The sequence below is a fragment of the Takifugu flavidus genome, chromosome 2 (genome assembly GCF_003711565.1).
Source record: "Takifugu flavidus isolate HTHZ2018 chromosome 2, ASM371156v2, whole genome shotgun sequence".
NCBI lineage: Eukaryota > Metazoa > Chordata > Actinopteri > Tetraodontiformes > Tetraodontidae > Takifugu > Takifugu flavidus.
This window is the reverse complement of record NC_079521.1, coordinates 16,139,159-16,157,715: the sequence shown is the minus strand read 5'-3', so window position 1 is coordinate 16,157,715 and position 18,557 is coordinate 16,139,159. Positions and strand designations below refer to the sequence as shown.

At 44.8% G+C, this 18,557-nt stretch overlaps 2 protein-coding genes and 1 long non-coding RNA gene across 8 annotated transcripts in view; 1 reads left to right on the top strand and 2 right to left on the bottom strand.

The window, feature by feature from the left end:
• The window catches only part of syt7b (synaptotagmin VIIb), a 59,000-nt gene extending 46,783 nt beyond the window's left edge, over window positions 1–12,217 (bottom strand). The window contains exon 1 of the mRNA XM_057024882.1: window positions 11,935–12,217. Within this exon, the coding sequence (XP_056880862.1) occupies window positions 11,935–11,983 (49 nt within the window). The 5' untranslated portion in view covers window positions 11,984–12,217. The remainder of the gene's footprint in view (window positions 1–11,934) is intronic.
• saa (serum amyloid A) lies at window positions 12,060–17,333 on the top strand. 6 transcript variants are annotated; one of them, XM_057025042.1, is made up of 6 exons: window positions 12,060–12,179; window positions 12,277–12,354; window positions 16,312–16,491; window positions 16,575–16,674; window positions 16,753–16,891; window positions 16,966–17,333. In XM_057025042.1, exons 3-6 carry the CDS (start codon window positions 16,486–16,488, stop codon window positions 17,102–17,104), a joined length of 384 nt encoding a protein of 127 aa, XP_056881022.1. In that variant the 5' UTR covers window positions 12,060–12,179; window positions 12,277–12,354; window positions 16,312–16,485; the 3' UTR covers window positions 17,105–17,333. The 6 variants fall into 6 exon arrangements, with proteins under 6 accessions (XP_056881022.1, XP_056881021.1, XP_056881024.1 ...); XM_057025041.1 differs by lacking the exon at window positions 12,277–12,354 and having other exon boundaries at window positions 12,077–12,200; XM_057025044.1 differs by lacking the exon at window positions 12,060–12,179 and having other exon boundaries at window positions 12,232–12,354; window positions 16,312–16,487.
• LOC130521472 (uncharacterized) lies at window positions 16,307–18,553 on the bottom strand. Its single transcript, XR_008949339.1, has 3 exons — window positions 18,415–18,553; window positions 16,972–17,109; window positions 16,307–16,438 (listed from the first exon to the last, which is right to left on the bottom strand). It is a non-coding gene; the product is annotated as an uncharacterized LOC130521472 (long non-coding RNA).
• Window positions 18,554–18,557: the final 4 nt, after the last annotated feature.

The following is an 18,557-nucleotide window of genomic DNA, read 5'->3' as shown; positions in this document are numbered from 1 at the left end:
TCAAGGCTGAGGATGATTTGGACCCAATTAATTGAATACTGCCCTTGAAATCACCGTCAGTAACCGCAGGGGCGGTGATCACCCTGACAGCACCCTGTTATTTTTAGACTTAACATATACATTTTTCCCCAGCTTGTGCACAAATTTGACTAAATAACTTCCTGTTGGGGTAATAAACATCATTATCTGTGATGAGGAAGCCTCACACTGTGCGCTGACCTCTTGATAAAGCTGAAAGAGCTACCTGCTAAGAACGCAAATCTGTTTCAAAATTTCCTGTTATTAGCATTCCGAGCTCAGTGGATCTGTGGCTTCCCGCCAGGAGGTGCCGACGCGTTCCTCCCGTGTTTATTTGGTCTTTTGTTCTGCGTGAACGTGTGCCTTGGTTTGCATACAGCTGCAGGTCTCCCTCACCTGTGGCTGCAGAAATCCCCCCCCCCATTTATGTCTTCATTGGACTACTCAGAAGGGTACAGTTCTGAAATGAGTGATGCGTTATGACACGTCTATCTGCTTCAGAGTTTCCATTGTGATGCCGTCCTTTTGTCTCGGAGCGTCTCCGGCTGTCACTCCGTTTTTGGAAACAGTCAATTACAAATCCAGGCTGCCAGTGCGCCGACGTCTTTTTAAACACCTGAAAGCTCCGTTCCTCAGTTCGATTTTCAAAGGCTGCGCGTCTTAAAATAGAAAAAAGAAAGACATTTACTATCCCTCTTTCAATATGCCAACTGCTGTGTAACGTAATTTGTTTAAAGAATAAAATGGAGCTTAACAGAACCACGTGTGGCCCCGCCGCACCCTGTAAATAATTAGCCCTTTGTCAAGGTAACCCATTATAATACTGGAATGAAGCTGGAATCCTTTATCATAATTAATTCAAAGCACTCTCTAATATGTCATATCTAATTCATAAGAGGAGTCAAGCTCTTCAAGCTAAGCTCTCTTTTTCTACACCCATGGGGGGGGAGCTCGACAATGCTAACCCGACGCACCTCGTCATCGTGCGTACGAGCCCTTTGATCCTCGCTCTGATCCTGTTATTTCTTTGCGTCAGATGTGTGCGAGTCGGTGGGCGAACGGAACCAGATAGAAGATGGCAGCGGTTTCTCATCTCTGGATGAAACAGCGGGATCATTTTAATGGAATTACTGCAGCAACTTCCTGCTGCTGCCAGGTGCGTCCTGGCCGTGTTTACTTAATATGCAAGAAGGCAACACTCTCGGAGGAGCTGCGGCACCTTCAGCCGCACACAGAGATGTTCCACAGAACCTGGCAGGAGGTCTCTTCCCTCTGACTCCTCCCCCTTCCGCCCAGAGTTTTGATACACATATTTACACTCTTTACACTGCATTTCCTTTGTTCAGGGTCTAAATTAATCAAAAGCTGCCTTGCGTAAGACTTTTTGATGCTTCTATTTATGGAGACACGTTCCCATTTTCAGCACTGGCATGATCCTCAAGGACAAAATCAAATTTGGACCATGTGATCTTGTATATATTATAGATGACATTAAAGACATTAAAGGAAGTTTGCCAAGACGTGTCTTACATATACGGTCGCGGCGCCACGTCAATGTCATTCTCAAGCAAAGTCGGAGTGTGACGGAGCAGCGAAAGCATATTTAAATCTCTCTGCACCACCTTTGCTTCAGGTTAGAGGATTCACAACTCATTCAGTCATTTTTGAGGGTTAAATCAGCGTTTTTGCAAATATCAAAGATCTTCCTCTGTAAATTATAGAAGATGATCTTGGAACAATCAGTCAAATCCTGATTATTTAAGGTTATTTTCAGTGTTCCAAAGTCATCAAACCTCTCGCTCGGAGCCTCTTCGACTCCACTAATGGGACATATTCTTGCACGATCATAACGAGGTTACAAATTTCAGTTGTCATGTGGTGTCGACTGGAGTTCCACAACTGATGTCCATTAATCAATGTGAGGGGGACTTAATGTGAAATTAATTAGACCAACAATTAAAGTTGGTGAGATAAAAATGAAGTTTGATATGTGGAACATGATGGCTTCCTCCACAAATGATGGACAGTGAAAAAAATGGGAAAAAAGGAAAAAATGGGGAGGAAACAAGGCACGGGACATGAGGACAGATAGCTGAATTCTGCAAAGGCGTCCAAACACACCGGCAGCAAACAGGAAAACAAACTCAACAAGAGCAGCCTGAGACTCCAGCGTCCGGAGTCTTTGGGCAGATCGTCCATTTCATCCTTTCAGGGGTTCACACACCGCAGGCCCCTCTATCGAAGTTTGTCTCGCTTACAACAAAGCAACTTTAATCAATTGTTCCGTCTGTTCTTCGCACGTCTGTTTGTGTCTGCGTTGTTGTTGTTGTGCATGTGCACATCTGTGGGTGTGTGTAATTACTCAGACATGCAAGGTGACTCACCAAAGAGCCCAGAGAGATAAAGGAGCCGCGGCAGAGGCAGCGGGACCGGAAGACGAGTTATTCTGTCCGGCGCAGCTCCACATCCGTGACTCACTTTCACTGATATTTGCTGCTGCGCTGAAACATTTGTTCCGTTCCTTCCTTGAGCGTGAGAGAAAGAATCCCGTTGCTCGTTAAATAAATGAATGCGGACGTGAGCTTCCCCGCCCCGGAGGGGAGTTTTGTGTTGTCCGTCTCAAACGACAAAAGAGACTTAACAGATCATTTACAACGGAGCATATTTTCTGCACAACAGGAGCCCAAACTGGAGCAGATGCCACACGATGGAGCGATCGATGTTGGACTGGACGTCAGCGCTTGAGTGTGATCCTGACACCTGCCGCGCCACGGCCTGGATCACCTTCATCCTCAGTTTAAAAACGCTGCACCCTCTCAGATCCACTCACAGCTGTATGTAAAGCGGCACACAGAGGAAAGATCAATATTTGTCTTCCACGCCCGTGGGACCTCGACACCTTTCCTGCGTCTCTGTTCCTGCTCTGGATGTCACAGCCGCGCCATTTCAAGGGACTTTCGAGCCGGTTTTTGAATTGGAACGGAACTATTGTCTTGGGTGTTCTCCTCACGGATGAATCCCAGTTTTCACTGCACAGGGCAGAGACAGGTGGTGTGTGAGAGGTTGGCTGATGTCACGACACAGGTGTGTTTTATTGACAGCGTTTTAGATGCAGAGAAGTAGCGTGATGAGATCTCGAGGCCCATTGTGGAGCCTTTTGTTGTGCCATTGATCCACGAGCATCACCTCATGTTGCAGCAGGATGCTTCACGGCCCCAGTTTGCAAACATCTGTACATGATTCCTGGAAGCTGAAAACATCCCAGATCTTGGATGACCAGCAGACTTAGGGACGCGTCACCCACTGAGCATGTTTGGGACGCGCTGGATCAGCGTGAATGACAGTTCCTGCCAAGTTCCAACAACTAAACGTCCCACAGCCATTGAGCAGTGGCACAATCATCAACCGGATCAACTCTGTGAAGATGCATGAGGTAAATGGTCCAACCAGACACTGACTGGTTTTCTCACCCCTCCAGACCCCCAACACAGTAAAACTGCACCTTCTAGAGGCCTTTGATCATGGGCAGCCTGAGGCTCACCTGTACAATAATAATGCCGCTGCTCAGCATCTTGCTACGCCTAATATTATAATAGTTTATTTCCTTTGCAAGTTTCCAGGATGTCAAATGGAATAACCTCTTTGTCCAGATGGGAACAGCACACGTGGATGGTTCCTCTAAAACATTAAACGCATTTATGTATTAATAAACACCGACTGGGCTGTAGTTCTGTCTGCTGCAGCATCCATCCATCCATCCCAGTAAACAACCAGGAAACACACCAGCCATGCCCAGCAATTCTTTTCATGACTCTGTCTGTCCTCCTCCCATTTCAATAATTCCCCCCACCCAAAAGGTTTATTTCAAAATGGTGGTGGTGGGGGGGGGGGGGGTCCTCCTGAATCAGAATGGAGTGTTGCTGTGAAATGAAATGAACTCTATAAAACATCAGAATATATCCAGTGTGCAATATCGCTGATTAATACGGTGTTGATGGTTTGATTTGCATCAGAATTTCCAGTTTGGGATCATAAAGATCAGGATAACGTTCCGTGTGAATTCTTTTTGGGAGAGTGAATGAACTATGCAGACAGAGAATTAAAATATGAAAAGCGCTTTAATGTGGCTGACGCTCTCGCAGAATTCCCAAAGCAACGCGACCAACAGTGACCAGGTTTCCCAAATGGGGAATATTGGGATATTAACCTCACGCAGCTCATTCTTGAAACGAGACACCACCATGCAAAAACACCACTTTTTGATTATTTTACTCCAAAGGAGGTCTTGATTAGAATGAGCCTTAATCAGACCGAGACATGCAGGGCACACCAGAAGAATATAAAAGGGATTCAAAGAATGGGAAAAAAAACATTAAAAGGCAGAAGAAAAACAAGGGCCGGTGTCACCGAAGTGAGCAGAGGAGCTTGACTCAGATATTTAAACTAACGCAAAGCTAAGTAGCACTGAAACCACAAACGTGTGCATGAGCAAATAGCCTCCATTCAACTGAGCTGAAAACAAATGCACACTCATTTTTCTCCATATCACTCCCCTGGGGGTGGGGGGTGGGGGGAGCACTGTTTGCCCGATAGCTGGCAACAGGAATATGACAATTACATTAATCAGTGGCTTTGAGCAGGTGGTAGGCGTTTAGCTGTAATGGAAAGGATGGGAGGTTTATATTGCAAGGTTGTGCAGGTCCAGCCAGGCTTTTAAAGGTACTTCACATCCTATAAATACGTTAATACTCTTAAGTCCTGTACAGCATTGGCCTTTTCTGTTTTAATACTATTCCCTTGAAATGTGAATCCCCCTATTTTTGCTGTAAGGTGTAAGGAATCTACAGGTCGGATTGAGCAGAGTTCTGATGAGTGAGAGGAGCACCGGACAAATATTGGAGCTCAACAGTCATTCAGAACACAGGAGAACCAGGTGTCCAGTGATGGGGTGCTCAAAAATCAGAATGACTGCTAGAATAGGTGTTGCCTAGGATGGTCGAGTTGTAGAACCTCACCTCATAGCAGGGAGGTTCTGGATTTGATATCCCGATTTGTGGACTTTCGTGTTCTGGACCCAGTTCAGGTAGGCGAGTGCTGTCATGGAAACCGTGATCCCATTTGAAGGAATTTGGGTGACTTTCTTCAGAAACTGACGCAAAATTATTAGAACCTATAAGCAAAAATTTTCAAAAAAGACATTTTCGGCTAAAGTGTACATTAGCAGGTTCGCAGTAGCTGATGTTTTAGCAAAATAAAATCTAGTTTGCTATTTTTTCCATATTATACGGCGTCCTCAGGCCAACTGAGGAGAATTCTGAAAGACTTGACTGCATCCTTAAGTAGTAATTCTGACCCGCGGATCACCTTCAGTGAGCCCCCACGAGTCCCTTCTTCCATTCGACGTAGCTGCTGTCAAAGAGCTTAACAGGTTATCTGCATTCAAGGGGCAATCCTTGCACTTTATATTGTTTCCCCATTAGGGGACTGAAATTTCAATCAATCATATATTTCCAACGGCTTGGTTTATCTGTGGAATCGGCCGCATTACATTGCCGGGAGTCTGATGTTTGCTCTAATGAAATCATCGGGGGAAAAGTAATATTACAGCACTCCTGCGAAATGTCAATTCCTGAGATTAAAGTGCCAAGAAAGTGTCACAAGCATCTATTTAGAGGTAAATATTCAGCATTATCACAGCAATTAAACAATAGTGATCAGAGTATCCTGAGCAAGCGGGTTAAATGCTACATGTCTAAATATACCCCCCCACTGAACTCAGACAGAATCGTCCCACAGCTACACCAGCTGCTAACAGAAACACCGAGCCTGTGGCGCGTGACTGCTGTTGAACTTTATTTGGGCATGTTTGAGGCAGAATTGGAGTGAAAGCCATCTGTTGCTGCCTGGCAGTCTCAGGCAGGATTGATGCACCACCTCTCATCTGCATTGGGAATTCCGTCCTCACTAACAGTAACTGAGGGAGAGTTGGAAGATGCTGCTGGTCTGTTCAGGATTTTTTTAAACAAATTTGTGGCTCAAGGTTGCACCGGGAAATGTTTCAAATGAGGCAGCCCGTCGCCTCGGAAGCCGCGAAAGGTTCAACCACATCCTATTTCTTTCATTTATGACTGGAAAATTACAAAGCACACAAATCTCCCGGCATATTTTTTAATAGATGGAACCTGATTAACCAAAAAGATCAGAGGAAAAACCTTTAAACTGTGCACAACAGCCAGATTTGGAAGTTTAATGTTGATGTTTTGCCCACAGATAAAACTATGTAACAATCATACGGTGAACCCGCCACAGGGGTTCGCAGGTCTCCCTGCAGGGTCCTGAGATGGTTCCTTGATACAACTAAAGTCCTCCAAGATACTTTCATGTCTATTATCCCAGAGGACTCATACTACAAATCCCATAATGCTCTCCAACATGAAATGAAAAACAAATTTAAAATTTGCTCTGCTTGGAAAAGAAAACGCACATGTTCGGTTCGGATTTCTGATAAGAACTTGGACCTTTAGTAGAAATTCACTGTGTTTATCTTACAGATTTGATTTTGTGTTCAGTTGTGGCTCCTCTCCAGTGACCAGTAGGGCCTTAATAACCAACATAAGCTTAGGCAAGAAAATGCAGCAGCAATCACAGAGAAATTTAATTTACTCTTATTTAACTGTGTGCTATATTAAAGAGTCTCTGAAAGCATCTTCCTATTAGATTATTAGATTATACCGTCTCTCTCCTACCTGTAATGAATAATTTACCAGCTGAGCATACTTTTTTTTCCTCCAGGAACACAAACCTGCTCGGAAACTCTGCAGTCAGACGCTGGTGTTTGGTGGGATTCCTGTACTTTCCCACCGGTCTCAGAGCAACACAGGGACGAAGACTGAAGGACGAGGGACGTGGAGGACGTCCCCGAAACAGAGGGATGGATGGAAGTGCGAACAGAAACAGTGAATTTTAACAGCCTTCGGAGGATCCCGAGCTCTAGAATGTGACAGCGTCCTCGTGTCTGCAGGGTCACGCTCGCGCTCGTCTGCAGGAGGATCCTGTCTGTGCGTACCTCTGTCTCACCATCTGTTCCTGGCTCGACTGCTGATACCTGTTCTTATAATATCCTGCTCACCTATCTCAGCCTGCAGGGTGCACCTGTCTGCTCTCTGGATTATTTCCTATCCTAATTTCCTATTTTTGTATATGTCCGTCCATCCATCCTTCCCTCCATTCATTCATCCATCCATTCATCCATCCATCCACTTAAACAATTAATTTTGTGTGCTATTCAATAATATGTGCGGAGCCAAGTTGCACTCTTGATGCAGTGATGCTTCCACTTTTAAGCCTCCCTTCTGGGCAGGAGTACAAACCACAAATAGCCCTCTGCCTTACTCATCCTGAGAGCCTTTCAGAGAAATTCTGTCTGCTCCATCCAAGACATGCAGCAGGATATCAGCCGTCACGCCGCCACATGTGCTCCTGCACGTTGGTGCAGGGGTGGGAGAGTCAGAGATACACGTCAAATGGCAACTGGCGGCCTTCCATAGGCGTTTTTCTTTATCCCTCATTCAACATGTATCTCTCCCTCTCTTTGGCTCTCCTTTGCAGTCTTTTAATGAAACAATTTAGAAGGCCTCTTTCACCCGTGGGGTCAAAGGCCAAGGTAGGCGTTAACTCTGATGAAAAAAGGTTTGTATTTCTAGCCCCCAGTGGTGCGACGCTGTGAAGCTGCCAGAGGCGGTGAGGGCATTCTACCTTGGTGCCATCAAAGACTGGAAACCAACAAACAATCTTCTCTTCTCATCACCTGGAAAGCACTATCCCAGAGACCGCGGCGAGGGCTTTTCATGGCCCCCACACATCACGCAGCTCAGCCGTTAGCGCTGCTATCACGGCGACAATCAGCTGTTCCATTCTCTGGAAGAGCATAAGTGTGCGGCGTAAGTGTGCGGAGAGGTAAATGCCATCTAAACTTTCTTCACTTTCTCCTCTTTCCGTCCTCTCTGCGTCGACAACACCGGTTCTGCTACGAAGGATTGTGTTTACAAGCCCCAGTGTGTCTATTTTCTCTTGCAAATGCACCCACTACCGGGAGGCCAAACATAATATCGCTCCAACACGTATCTCTCTGACGGCCTCAGTTTTGCTGAACAGCGGAGCGCTGATGGCTGCGCGCAGCTGTACTCACAACTGCAGAATTACGTGCAGTTTGATGAAATTGCATCCTGTTTCTTTGAAGTCCCGAACCGAGTGCCTCTCGAATCAGCGTGTAGAGGATAGCGGAGGGGTTGTGTTGTAAATCTAGGTGTTATTACCATGAGTTTGATTCGATCTCAGCCAGGGCGATGTCTTTTATTCCCTGCACACATACATTCAAAAATTCTTCGTGTGTTGGTGATGAACTTGACTGAGTGGACTTTTTAGCTGCATCGGCTCTTTGTCATCGCGATGCTGCATTCAGGTAAAATGGGGGAAAAGAAATTTGGCCGATTGACCCTTATGTTGTGGCAACCTGAGGGTGGGGACACACCTTTGTTGTCTTGTTTACAACAGAAACAACAACCATTTCAACCTTTTAAAGGTGCAGGTCAGTGCTGGACTTTGGAACCCGCCACCCATCGGTCCCAGTCAGGAAGTGCATGTTTTTCTTCTTCATTTCTCCCCTTTGGACCAGACTCTTTTCAGCTCCTCTAAGCACAAACGCTGGGTCAAACATCTGGTAAACAGCAGCTTCATGCTGCAAAAGTGACTGAGGACGCGCCTTAAATTTTCTCTATCGTTGTGAAAGGCACGAGCCATTCCTGAATCCCGAAATCGAGAGCACGGAAGACACAAGCAATGCCAATTAAAACTATTTAGAACAGCGATCCACATATTTTCGGAAGTTTATCTCCAGATTTTCCTGAATCTGTTCAGCTAAACGTGGACGTTTTAGAGCAGAACTCCTGCAGCAAAGGTGATCTAAATGATCCTTGAATATGAAATGGACATTTACAAACTTCAGATGGAAGCATTTTATTGACCCCTTTTGACCTCTTGTATTTTTAATCACTCACAGTTTATAATGCAGGCGTGATAAATATCTCCTTTATGCTCCATTGAGGCGCGCTCCGTCTTTTGCTCGTCTGCAGCCTGAAACCGTGTTGCTGTGAATCCTCTGCGTCTGACTGGTGTTAATGTTATGCAACGGTCTCTGACCACCAATGCGCAGGATAATGATGCTCTTTTGCGCCCTGCGGTGAAGACTGTTGACACCTGACATTTACACCAGGCCTGTTCTCTGCACATTAACACAACGCTGCAGCAAGACCTCGACAAATCTGCGGCTGATTACAACAACAGCGCGCTTCCTCTGGTACACACTTTATCCAATGAAACCACTTCTTTCAAAAGAAATACGTGAAAACGCGGCGTAGATTGCAGTACTTTAAAGAGCCGTGTTGACACCTATGAAAACCAGATCGTTGGTCCTAATTGAAGCTTATTGATCGGCATCAAGACAAATGAGGCCCATAATACTCTGATTTTCAGCTCTCATCACAAATCTCTTGTCATATCAACTGACCCAGAATAGAAATAATTGCAGAGAGCATGGTTTAAAGTGTATATTTTGAAGCAGAATAAGACAAGTGTGTTTAAAATACATAAATGTGATCTGTATTCTGCAAGTATAATAAATTAGGAGCTCTGGAGCTCAAAAGGTAGGGGCCAGAATTAAAAGAGCTGTCCTTGGGTTTGGGCAGCGCTAGGAAGAGGGAAAATCTGTTGCAATTAAATGAGATACTGTCCTGCATTAAAGGAGAAATGAGATCAAAGCTCATCGTCAAGGTGAAAAAGTAGAAAACAATATATGAAACCTGAATCCTGCTGTTTGTGTTGTCGACCCAATAGATGTTTCTAAAGGAAAGCAAAGTAATTTGTGAATCTTATCACGGCAATAATTACGCTATTAAACCTGGAATCTGTTTTTTTTAAGACGCAGCAGAGAAACGAGAAATGTGAAAGCCAGCCTGTTTTACTAGCGTGTAAAAATTCTGTTATGAAAAAAGGACAGTTTTTTTGGAAGATAAAGTCACTTCTCAGTAAAATCATTTAATTAAATGTTGCAATCCCACTTCCTAGGGTCTTTGGAAGGTTAAAGCCTTACATTTCTAAGAGAAAAACATCACGTTCCACACAAATGGTGGTGGTAAGCATGAGTTAGCACCAAGTTTGGCTTGAATAAATTTGAATCCCTTAACTTTCTCTTTTTTCTTTGAAGATAACACATATTCTTTGATCCCTGAGTAAGTTCCTGTTTGACAGCAGACATCTTACACATAAATCAGACAAATCCTGCATTCATCTGCTGAAAAGGGTCTTTTTCCCCGAATGGAAGAGAACAATACTAAATGATTATGGGTGCTGTGGCGCAACTAGCACAACGCCTTTTCCTTCTAAATGCAGGATGGCACTTGCCACCATCCTGGTGTGAACCTGGGGAACATCAGCGCCATCTGAGGAGGGCCCCAGTGCGGATTAGAATCACGCAAGGCGAGAATATCTTCGCCCCAATTTTCATGGCGCCCAGGCTGCGACAAGAGGTCCCTGATTTCTGTTCCAAACGCTCCTGCTGAAGGATCCAGATTTCATCCTCCTGCTTTCATCCTCTTCCTCTTCATCATGTCCACAGTCTAAATTAAGTTTCCTCTTTTATTTTCATCGGGCCTTGCTCTACACACACGCCCACACACACGTGCACACACCCACACACGCACGCACGCGCCTGTCATATAGTCATGAAATCACTTCTAGATGCAGATGGTGACTCATCTTCTGTCCTCGGTGTAACCGTATCTGGCAACGAGGTCATGAGACATTTGGGAGGATGGGGTGTGCAGGCTGCCACTGTGTGGGGCCCCACTCAGCTCGCGGGGGAACTCCCTGTTAAACAGCTTTTATGCAGCTGGTAAAAACAAAGATATAAGCCACACAAAGCTTTACAGCTGCACAGATGCATAAATGTTGCACGGCTCCGTCTGGAACAGCCCACCGCTGTCAGCACAGATGGAAGAGTGAGAGTTTGCAGGAATAATAAGGCAGGCCCGTGTCCTCACTACTGACCTACAAATATTGCTGCCTGTTTCTCGTCTGAGGTCGATTACAGTTTTAAAATGACCCGTTGAGTGCTTCTCAGACTGTGGCCTTATTAAACCACACCAATTAGTAGAAACTGCTTTTAACCATGTGGGTGTGGTTTGCTCCTGTTGCCAGTGGTAATTTGACGTCTCCCATTAAGACTCAAAGGCTGCGTCATGTGGAGAGCCAGGCAGATGTAAATCTCCAGCAGCATCAGGTGTTAGTCGGTGACCCCGACCCCCGCGCTCAGAGGCTGAGAGTCAAAGGAAAATCCTCCTGCGCGACTCCATCTAACAGAAGCAGCCTCATTACCTATGCTGATGGGATGGTTGCGTTGTTACGCGTCTGCTCCCAGACAACCCCCCCCCCCCCCCCAAGCAGAGGGCACACATCGGCGTCCGTTCACCGAGACGGCGGCGCTAAGCAGGAAGCTCGGAAGCACACGAACACGCCGTGGATGGATGACCTTGTGCGTTTGTGCTCGGGTCACCTCCCGGCTGAGCACAACAAGTGCCCAAGTGTCTGGCATACACGCCAACAAACGTACGCACGCGCGCACGCACGCACGGCGACTGGGATATATCATCCTTCCTTCCTCGTTTCTGTCGTGCAATGCCTCCCCCCCCGGCTGTAACAGATGCATCACAACAATATGCCACCCGCTTGTTGGAATGAACCACCACAGCATCATTACTTGACACACTCAAGGGCAAGCGGGAACCAACGCGAGAGCTTTGAACTACACGCAGAGTCTGGATCAACATCCTCCGCCGATGGCCGCTACAATCTTGAACTCACCTTCGTTGTTGTCTTCTTCTCTGTTGAGATGCATGACTCTTCTCACCATGCGCTACTCATTTAGGCTGTCTCGTTCACGCAGCAAAGCCGTGCGTTTTGTTTTTTGCTTTCCCTCAAAAGAGTTCCCAAGATAAACTCTTATTCCAATTTCGGGTTTTCCTTTATTGTCTTGTTCGGCAGGCGTCAGGCATCCAGACGCGCCTGCACTTGCGCGTCCTCTTCCCCCTGTTGTAAAGGAGGAGCAGGTGATCCCGCTGATGCTTGGGGTGAATTTCTCCCTCACTTTTCTCTCTGTCAATCTGTTTCTGCTCTCTCTCTCTCCCTCCCTCCCTCTCTCCACAGCACAGAGCCGCTCTCGGGGATGGTGGCGGCGGAGGTTTTAGGGAGGAGACGGCAGCCAGACGGGCGGGGTGATGTGAAGTAAGTCGGTAGGAGGTCGTCTACTCAGCTGAGACGCGGAATTTGTGCGCCCTCCGCGCTGTTGACCGTTCCTCTGGCTCCCGTCTCCGAGCTCCAAACACTGTCTTTGCTTCATTTCGAAACTACATCGGCGGGGTGTGATTCCAACAGTGACAAATTTAGAAATCCACAAGAATAATTGGCTTTTTATCGGCCAATTACGCTCACATTTATCTGAGAAAAGGCGAAAGGGACCGTGAAATATAGCTGTCAAGTTACTGTATCCACCCTTTGCGATGATACTGCTAATTAAGGCAGACGGATGGTTCCATTCTTCTGCTCCGTGCAGTGAGTGCACGGACCTGTCGCTCGCTACTCCGTCAGACAGAAAAGAGCGCATGTGACAGCAGAAGTATAACCATATCGCTGATAATGTGAGCAGCGGTGCAATGAAATCACGCTTCTCACACATCATCATCCTCGCCTCACTGTCCGTAATCGATGGGATTCGTGTGGGGACCGATGTGCGCAAAAGGCCCGCTTTTTACGCACAACTGGCGGCCAACATTTGCCACTGTGCCTCGCGCGTTGAGCTTCTCATCAACGTCAACAGACGCCTGTGTGTGTTTTCATCATGACCGTCACGCCATTACGGCCAGTTGGCCCGTAGACTCGACAGGACACATTGACTTACCGTTCACGTTCGTCCGGAGAGCGCGTGTCCAAATTGGGTTACTAGCGACCTCTAGCGGCAGACAGACGTCATACCAAACAGCGTGCACAAGAGTCCTTTTACACCATTGAGTTCATTTATGTCTCAGGGCAACAGTGCCTCTCCACACGGCTTCCTGAGTTCAGTCCGGATAAAAACATTAATTCTGTCTACCATCCTATGGTTGGTGGGACGTGACAGATCCGTTAGTTAATTTATGATGTCCTGGAAAAAAAGTGTCACATGTCTGAAATCTATTTCTGACTCCAACTCGACATTACATCAGCTTTGTTTCTCACCTGTACTCTCTCCCCTTTCATCACCTAGTCCCCGTGACATGTGTCACTGTTTCAGTATCAACACTTTCTTCTGCAGCTACAGTTTTATCCCCAGTGTTGCAAATATTCTCAACATAGTTTCAGTTTGCATGCATGAAAATCAAATCCTATGATTCCAAATCAGATACGGAAGTATCAAACAGGAACGCAGCATTTTGATTGGAAGAACAGCCTCAAGACCGTGATGTATTGTTCAAACATATTTCCAGTTCTGAGTAAAACAACAGTTTTAGTTTGACAGTCTTTATGCTTTATGGGGCTCAAGGGTTGCTGCGTTTATTTAATTGAACCCGTATCCTGAAGCTCTACAGTCTTCTGTGGAGATGGGCTTTATATATAATGATCAGAATATACAAAATGTTCCATATTTGCTGGATTTTATATGTGTTTTGTGTTGTTGTCCTTCGACTTGGTTTTAGAGGAAACAGCTCAGTTTTCTTTTTTAAACAGATAGAAACCAAAGCCTGAGTGAGTTGCACAATTTCAAAATCTCCCCATAGTAGCGATGCAAAGCTAAAATTGGAGATTATTCTGGGCAGAACTGCTTATGAAATCACTTACTCGCAATGGGCACAGATTTAAAAACACGTCCATTCTCACCGCACGCTTGTTCTGTTGCTCTGACTTCTTGAGAGGCTAAAAACTGTTAACCCAGTGTTGAAGGTTGTAGCAGCTACAAAGAAGCCCTGAAAATGTTGAAGATTATTTCATCTTGTTCTAGAAAAGAACGAGTGTGTGTGTGTGTGTGTGGGGGGGGGGGGGGGGGGGGGGTGCATGTGTGTGGGTATTCAGCAACTTAAGGCAGCTTTTCGCGATACTTATGCGGATGCTTTTATCTCTTCGGCGTCTTGACTGAATGCAGTATGTATCTACCCTGCCTAAAGGTGGCACAAGGGACAAAACAAGCTAGCAAAAACTTCATATTAACTTTCTGTCCTTGATGCTGAACAGCTGTTCCTCTCTCTGGAGCAGCCTGCCATCGTCGTTGATTCAGAGCTGACATTAAAACCTCTTCCACGCAGATAATTCATGCAGTCATTTCCCTGCAGACTGTTAACACGGACAAGTTGAATTGATTTCAATGTGTTTTAAGTTAATGATGAATTATAATGACTTTGGTCACTTGCCGTTAGGCATGGAGTGATTCTGATACTCAAAACACGCGGGCAAAGGAAGTCCTAGCTTTCAACATGACTAAACCACAGGCAGTAAGCTGCTGGAGGACCTAACTACCTACGGTAACTATATGTGGCGCGTCGATTCTTATAAGTTAAAGCCATGTGGAATCTGCATCGGTGGTTTCTGTGCCACTTTATACAGCCCTTGGAGGAGTTTGGGGGATCGCAGATGCAGGAGCCCTCTTTTATTCAGCCTTACCAACAGTTGGCTTTGTAGACGTTACAGTCGCCATGACAATAATAACAAAGCTGCTCCCGGCTACAAAAGCTGGCCATAATTAGCCTACCTTTTTCATCATTCATCCACAGCACAACTTTAAAACAGCTCCATATAGACAACAATTCCACTGCTGAAGTTGAATTATCGCGTTGCTATGCAATTTTTTCTCACCAGAGGGGCTCTGTGGTTGTGTGTGTGTGTGTTTGAGCAGTATTATAACTTTAATGCACTCGAATGCATTTCTATGTCTACAGGTGAGTATTGAAGCATCATAGAATACCCTCTTAAAGAGTTTTACTTCAAATCATAATCAACCTTTGACCTCTTCTCTATGCTAGAAAACTACAGTTGGTGGTGATGTTGTGACGGGTGCAGTTTGGACCCAAATGCAGCACTCTGGAAAGCTGGACCGTAGTAATGACTTTTATTAACACACGGGCAAACAGGAACTCAGGCAGACAAGGAAACACAGGAAATAGTCCGTTCTTCAGGCTCTGGGCCCGCACAAAGTCTATGGGTTGCAGGCTCGGGGAGTGGGACGAGCAGCAGCGAAGTCGGGGCCGGGCGGAGAAGTCTAAACCAGGTGAGCAGACAGGAACCAGAGACGCTGAGGCAGAAGTCGTAGTCAGGGGCAGAAAGCAGGTAGGTTGTCCGGGGAACAGGCAAGGCAGGCAGAACAAAGACAGGCAGGGTCAGTCACAGGTACTCCGGCAGGGCAACAACGCTGGAAAGTCTCGCATGAAAGCAGAAGAACAATCTGGCACTGAGTGAGTGTGAGGCTGGAGAATATATACACTGGTAGGTGAGCTGATTGATGAGTGAGGGCAGGTGTGTGATCAGTGAGTGAGAGCAGGTGTGTGATCAGTGACTGAGAGCAGGTGTGGTGATCAGAGGGTGTGGTGCGAGCAGGGCAGTGGAAAAGTACTGGGACAGGAGGGAACTGGGGAAAAGGGGCTGTGACAGATGTTGGCTAAAAAAAAAAGATGCACTAAACCAAAAATAAAGCCTGTTGTGGTCTCTGCCATAGAAACTGACACCGTTGCACAATTTGACAACGTCCTCGCCATATTTTTATGGTCTTTCTCGGCAGCGAGAAAAAAAAGTGAAGTTTCTGACCTGGAAAACATCCTCACCAGTCTGAGAGTTTTTCCTCTTTATTTAATTACTTAGTTGTCTCATCATTTTCTTTTTTGCGGGCTTTAATCTTCTTATTTGCTGGAGTTACTTCTAGTTTATGTAGGAGTAGGGAGAGTATAGGTCTGTATATGTGAATGTCTATAAGAGTAATTATGGTATAGATGTGTCAGGAAGGGGTGGTATTAAATAAGTATTACTTCTTTCCGTTTTTTTGGATATGTAGGTCATAACTTTCATTTTCATGCTTTTTTTGTTGTGTATTTTATTTGTCCACTATTGCATGATTATTTTCTCATGTATTTTTTATTTGCATGTTTGAAACAAACTAACAGAACACGGCCGTTTGGACTTTACAGTTCTGACGAAGCGGAAGCAAACATGATATCTTCCCAGACAGGAAACCCCTCGCGGTGTTTTGCTGATTCTTCTGGCAGCTCCTTATATGGGCGCAACAGCAAATATATAAGAAAGTCCAACTCTCCCCAGAAAGGCACCCAACAAAGAGCTCCAACGATCAAGACTGCACAAAAAGAGAAAATTGAAATCGACTCTTCCAACCTGAGTAAAATGTCGGTAAAATATATAATTTTCTATATATTTTTTGAACATTTCCAGGAAGAAACGAGTGCATGCAAGTGTTTTGTTATTCTTTCAAGATGTCTGCAAAAATGAAGATGCTTCTGGCAGTGATTGCTCTGGCTCTCCTTGTGGAAGCGAATGCCCAGTCAGGCGGTTTCATGAAGCAGTTTGCTCAAGGTCAGGTGCTTGAAATTTATCGCTGTGAATTAAATCATAATTGCATTTTCTTACATTGACTGCATGGGAATTTTGCAGGATCTGCTGACATGTTGCGAGCCTACAGGGATATGAGGGAGGCCAACTGGAAGGGCGCGGACAAATACTTTCACGCCAGAGGAAACTCCGATGCTGCCGCAAGAGGAGCGGGGGGGAGAGTGGCTGCTGCGGTGATCAGGTGAGTGTTTGGATCTTTGCATCGTCTCACATGGTCACGATGTGCTGCTGCTCATGCATGGGTTTCTGTGACAGCAATACCTGGGAAGGGATTCAGAGAGCGAGGGGCCGCCATGCAGAAGACTCTGAAGCCGATCAGAGAGCAAACCGCTGGGGCAGGAATGGAGGCGATCCTAACCATTTCAGACCAAAGGGGCTTCCTTCTAAATATTAGTCCACCTGCAATCACAAGAAGAGTCTGCCTTTGTTCACAGTGCAGTTTCAGAAAAATTCTAAAAAATCAACATACTATATGTTGTATGATATAATCACGCTTTTGCTCTGACTTCTACTACATACCAGTGTTACACTGCCTATGTTGCCAGGAGCCACAATTCAAGGTCTCTAAGTGTAAGAGTGGAATCTTGATTTTTACTTGCAATGAATGCATCCTGAGAAACCGAGTACTGTGTCTTTATTTAAGTCTTCTAAAGTTTTAAAATTTAGTTTCTGTGCAGATCTATTGTACATTAGCTAATGTATACAGCTTGTTTTACACTAAACTGTACGAAAAACTTAACTATGCACCTTTTTAGTACATCTTGAGTAACTTTTTTGTCATCTTAAACGACCCACAAATGGAGCCTCAGCTTCAAATGTAATGACACTACTCAGCCACGTGGCGGCAGTGCAGGATTCTTAACTGAATAATAATAATAATAATAATAATAATAATAATAATAATAATAATAATAATATAATAATAATAATATAATAATAATAATAATATAGTGGTATTATATTGTTGTTATTTTAATTATCATTATATTATTAGTAGTAGTAGAAGTAGTAGCAGCATATACCTTAACTTGCTGAAAGCATAATGTTTGACATGAAAAACAAAATGAAAAATAATTTTTTTGAAAATTTTGTAAAGATCATAGAATGGAGATCACATTTTAATAGGTCCATAGAGATAATGTCGAATTTACATTTAATATTTTGCCCACTTGGACTAGGACAGTCATTATTCAAATATGACCTTTCAATCGTCATCTTTGAAACTGAAAATTCACAGAGACTGCAGGAAATAATGATTATTCTATGTACTTTATTTCATTTTATTATTATGGGTGTATATGTCAATGTTTCTACGTAGTTTATTTAGATTTCATGTAAACTTTGTTTGCTTGATTCACTTCCGGCCGCCATCTTTGTTCGGTTGGAAGCTGCTTCAAAGTAAACAATAACATTTATTTCAACTGTATACTGTGGATTAATTTAATGTTTGTGTCACTCAGCAAATTATGAATTTCTTTTAATGCTATAAAATTATGGGTTTGACTGCGGGCAAGCAAATAAAGTCGCATACATCATAGCTAGTTAGTTCTTGTTCTATGGTTTTGAGTTTTGCCCTGTTTAAAACAACGTGACGTATTTATTTTTGACCTACAAAAGTGGAAATCGCACAGTAAAAGAATCAATTTAGGAAAATATGCATAGATAATAAGGCGTGTTTGTTTGTGTGGGAGAGCTATAGCTAACTATCAACCAACGTTTGGTTCTCCCATCTGGAACAGCAGCCAACCGAAGCGGCTGCATCCGTCTCTTTTGTCCGAACGTCGGTGACCGCTGGGCGGGGTGTAGCTCGGTCGCTGGATCATCCCGGACCAGAGAGCCGCAGTGTG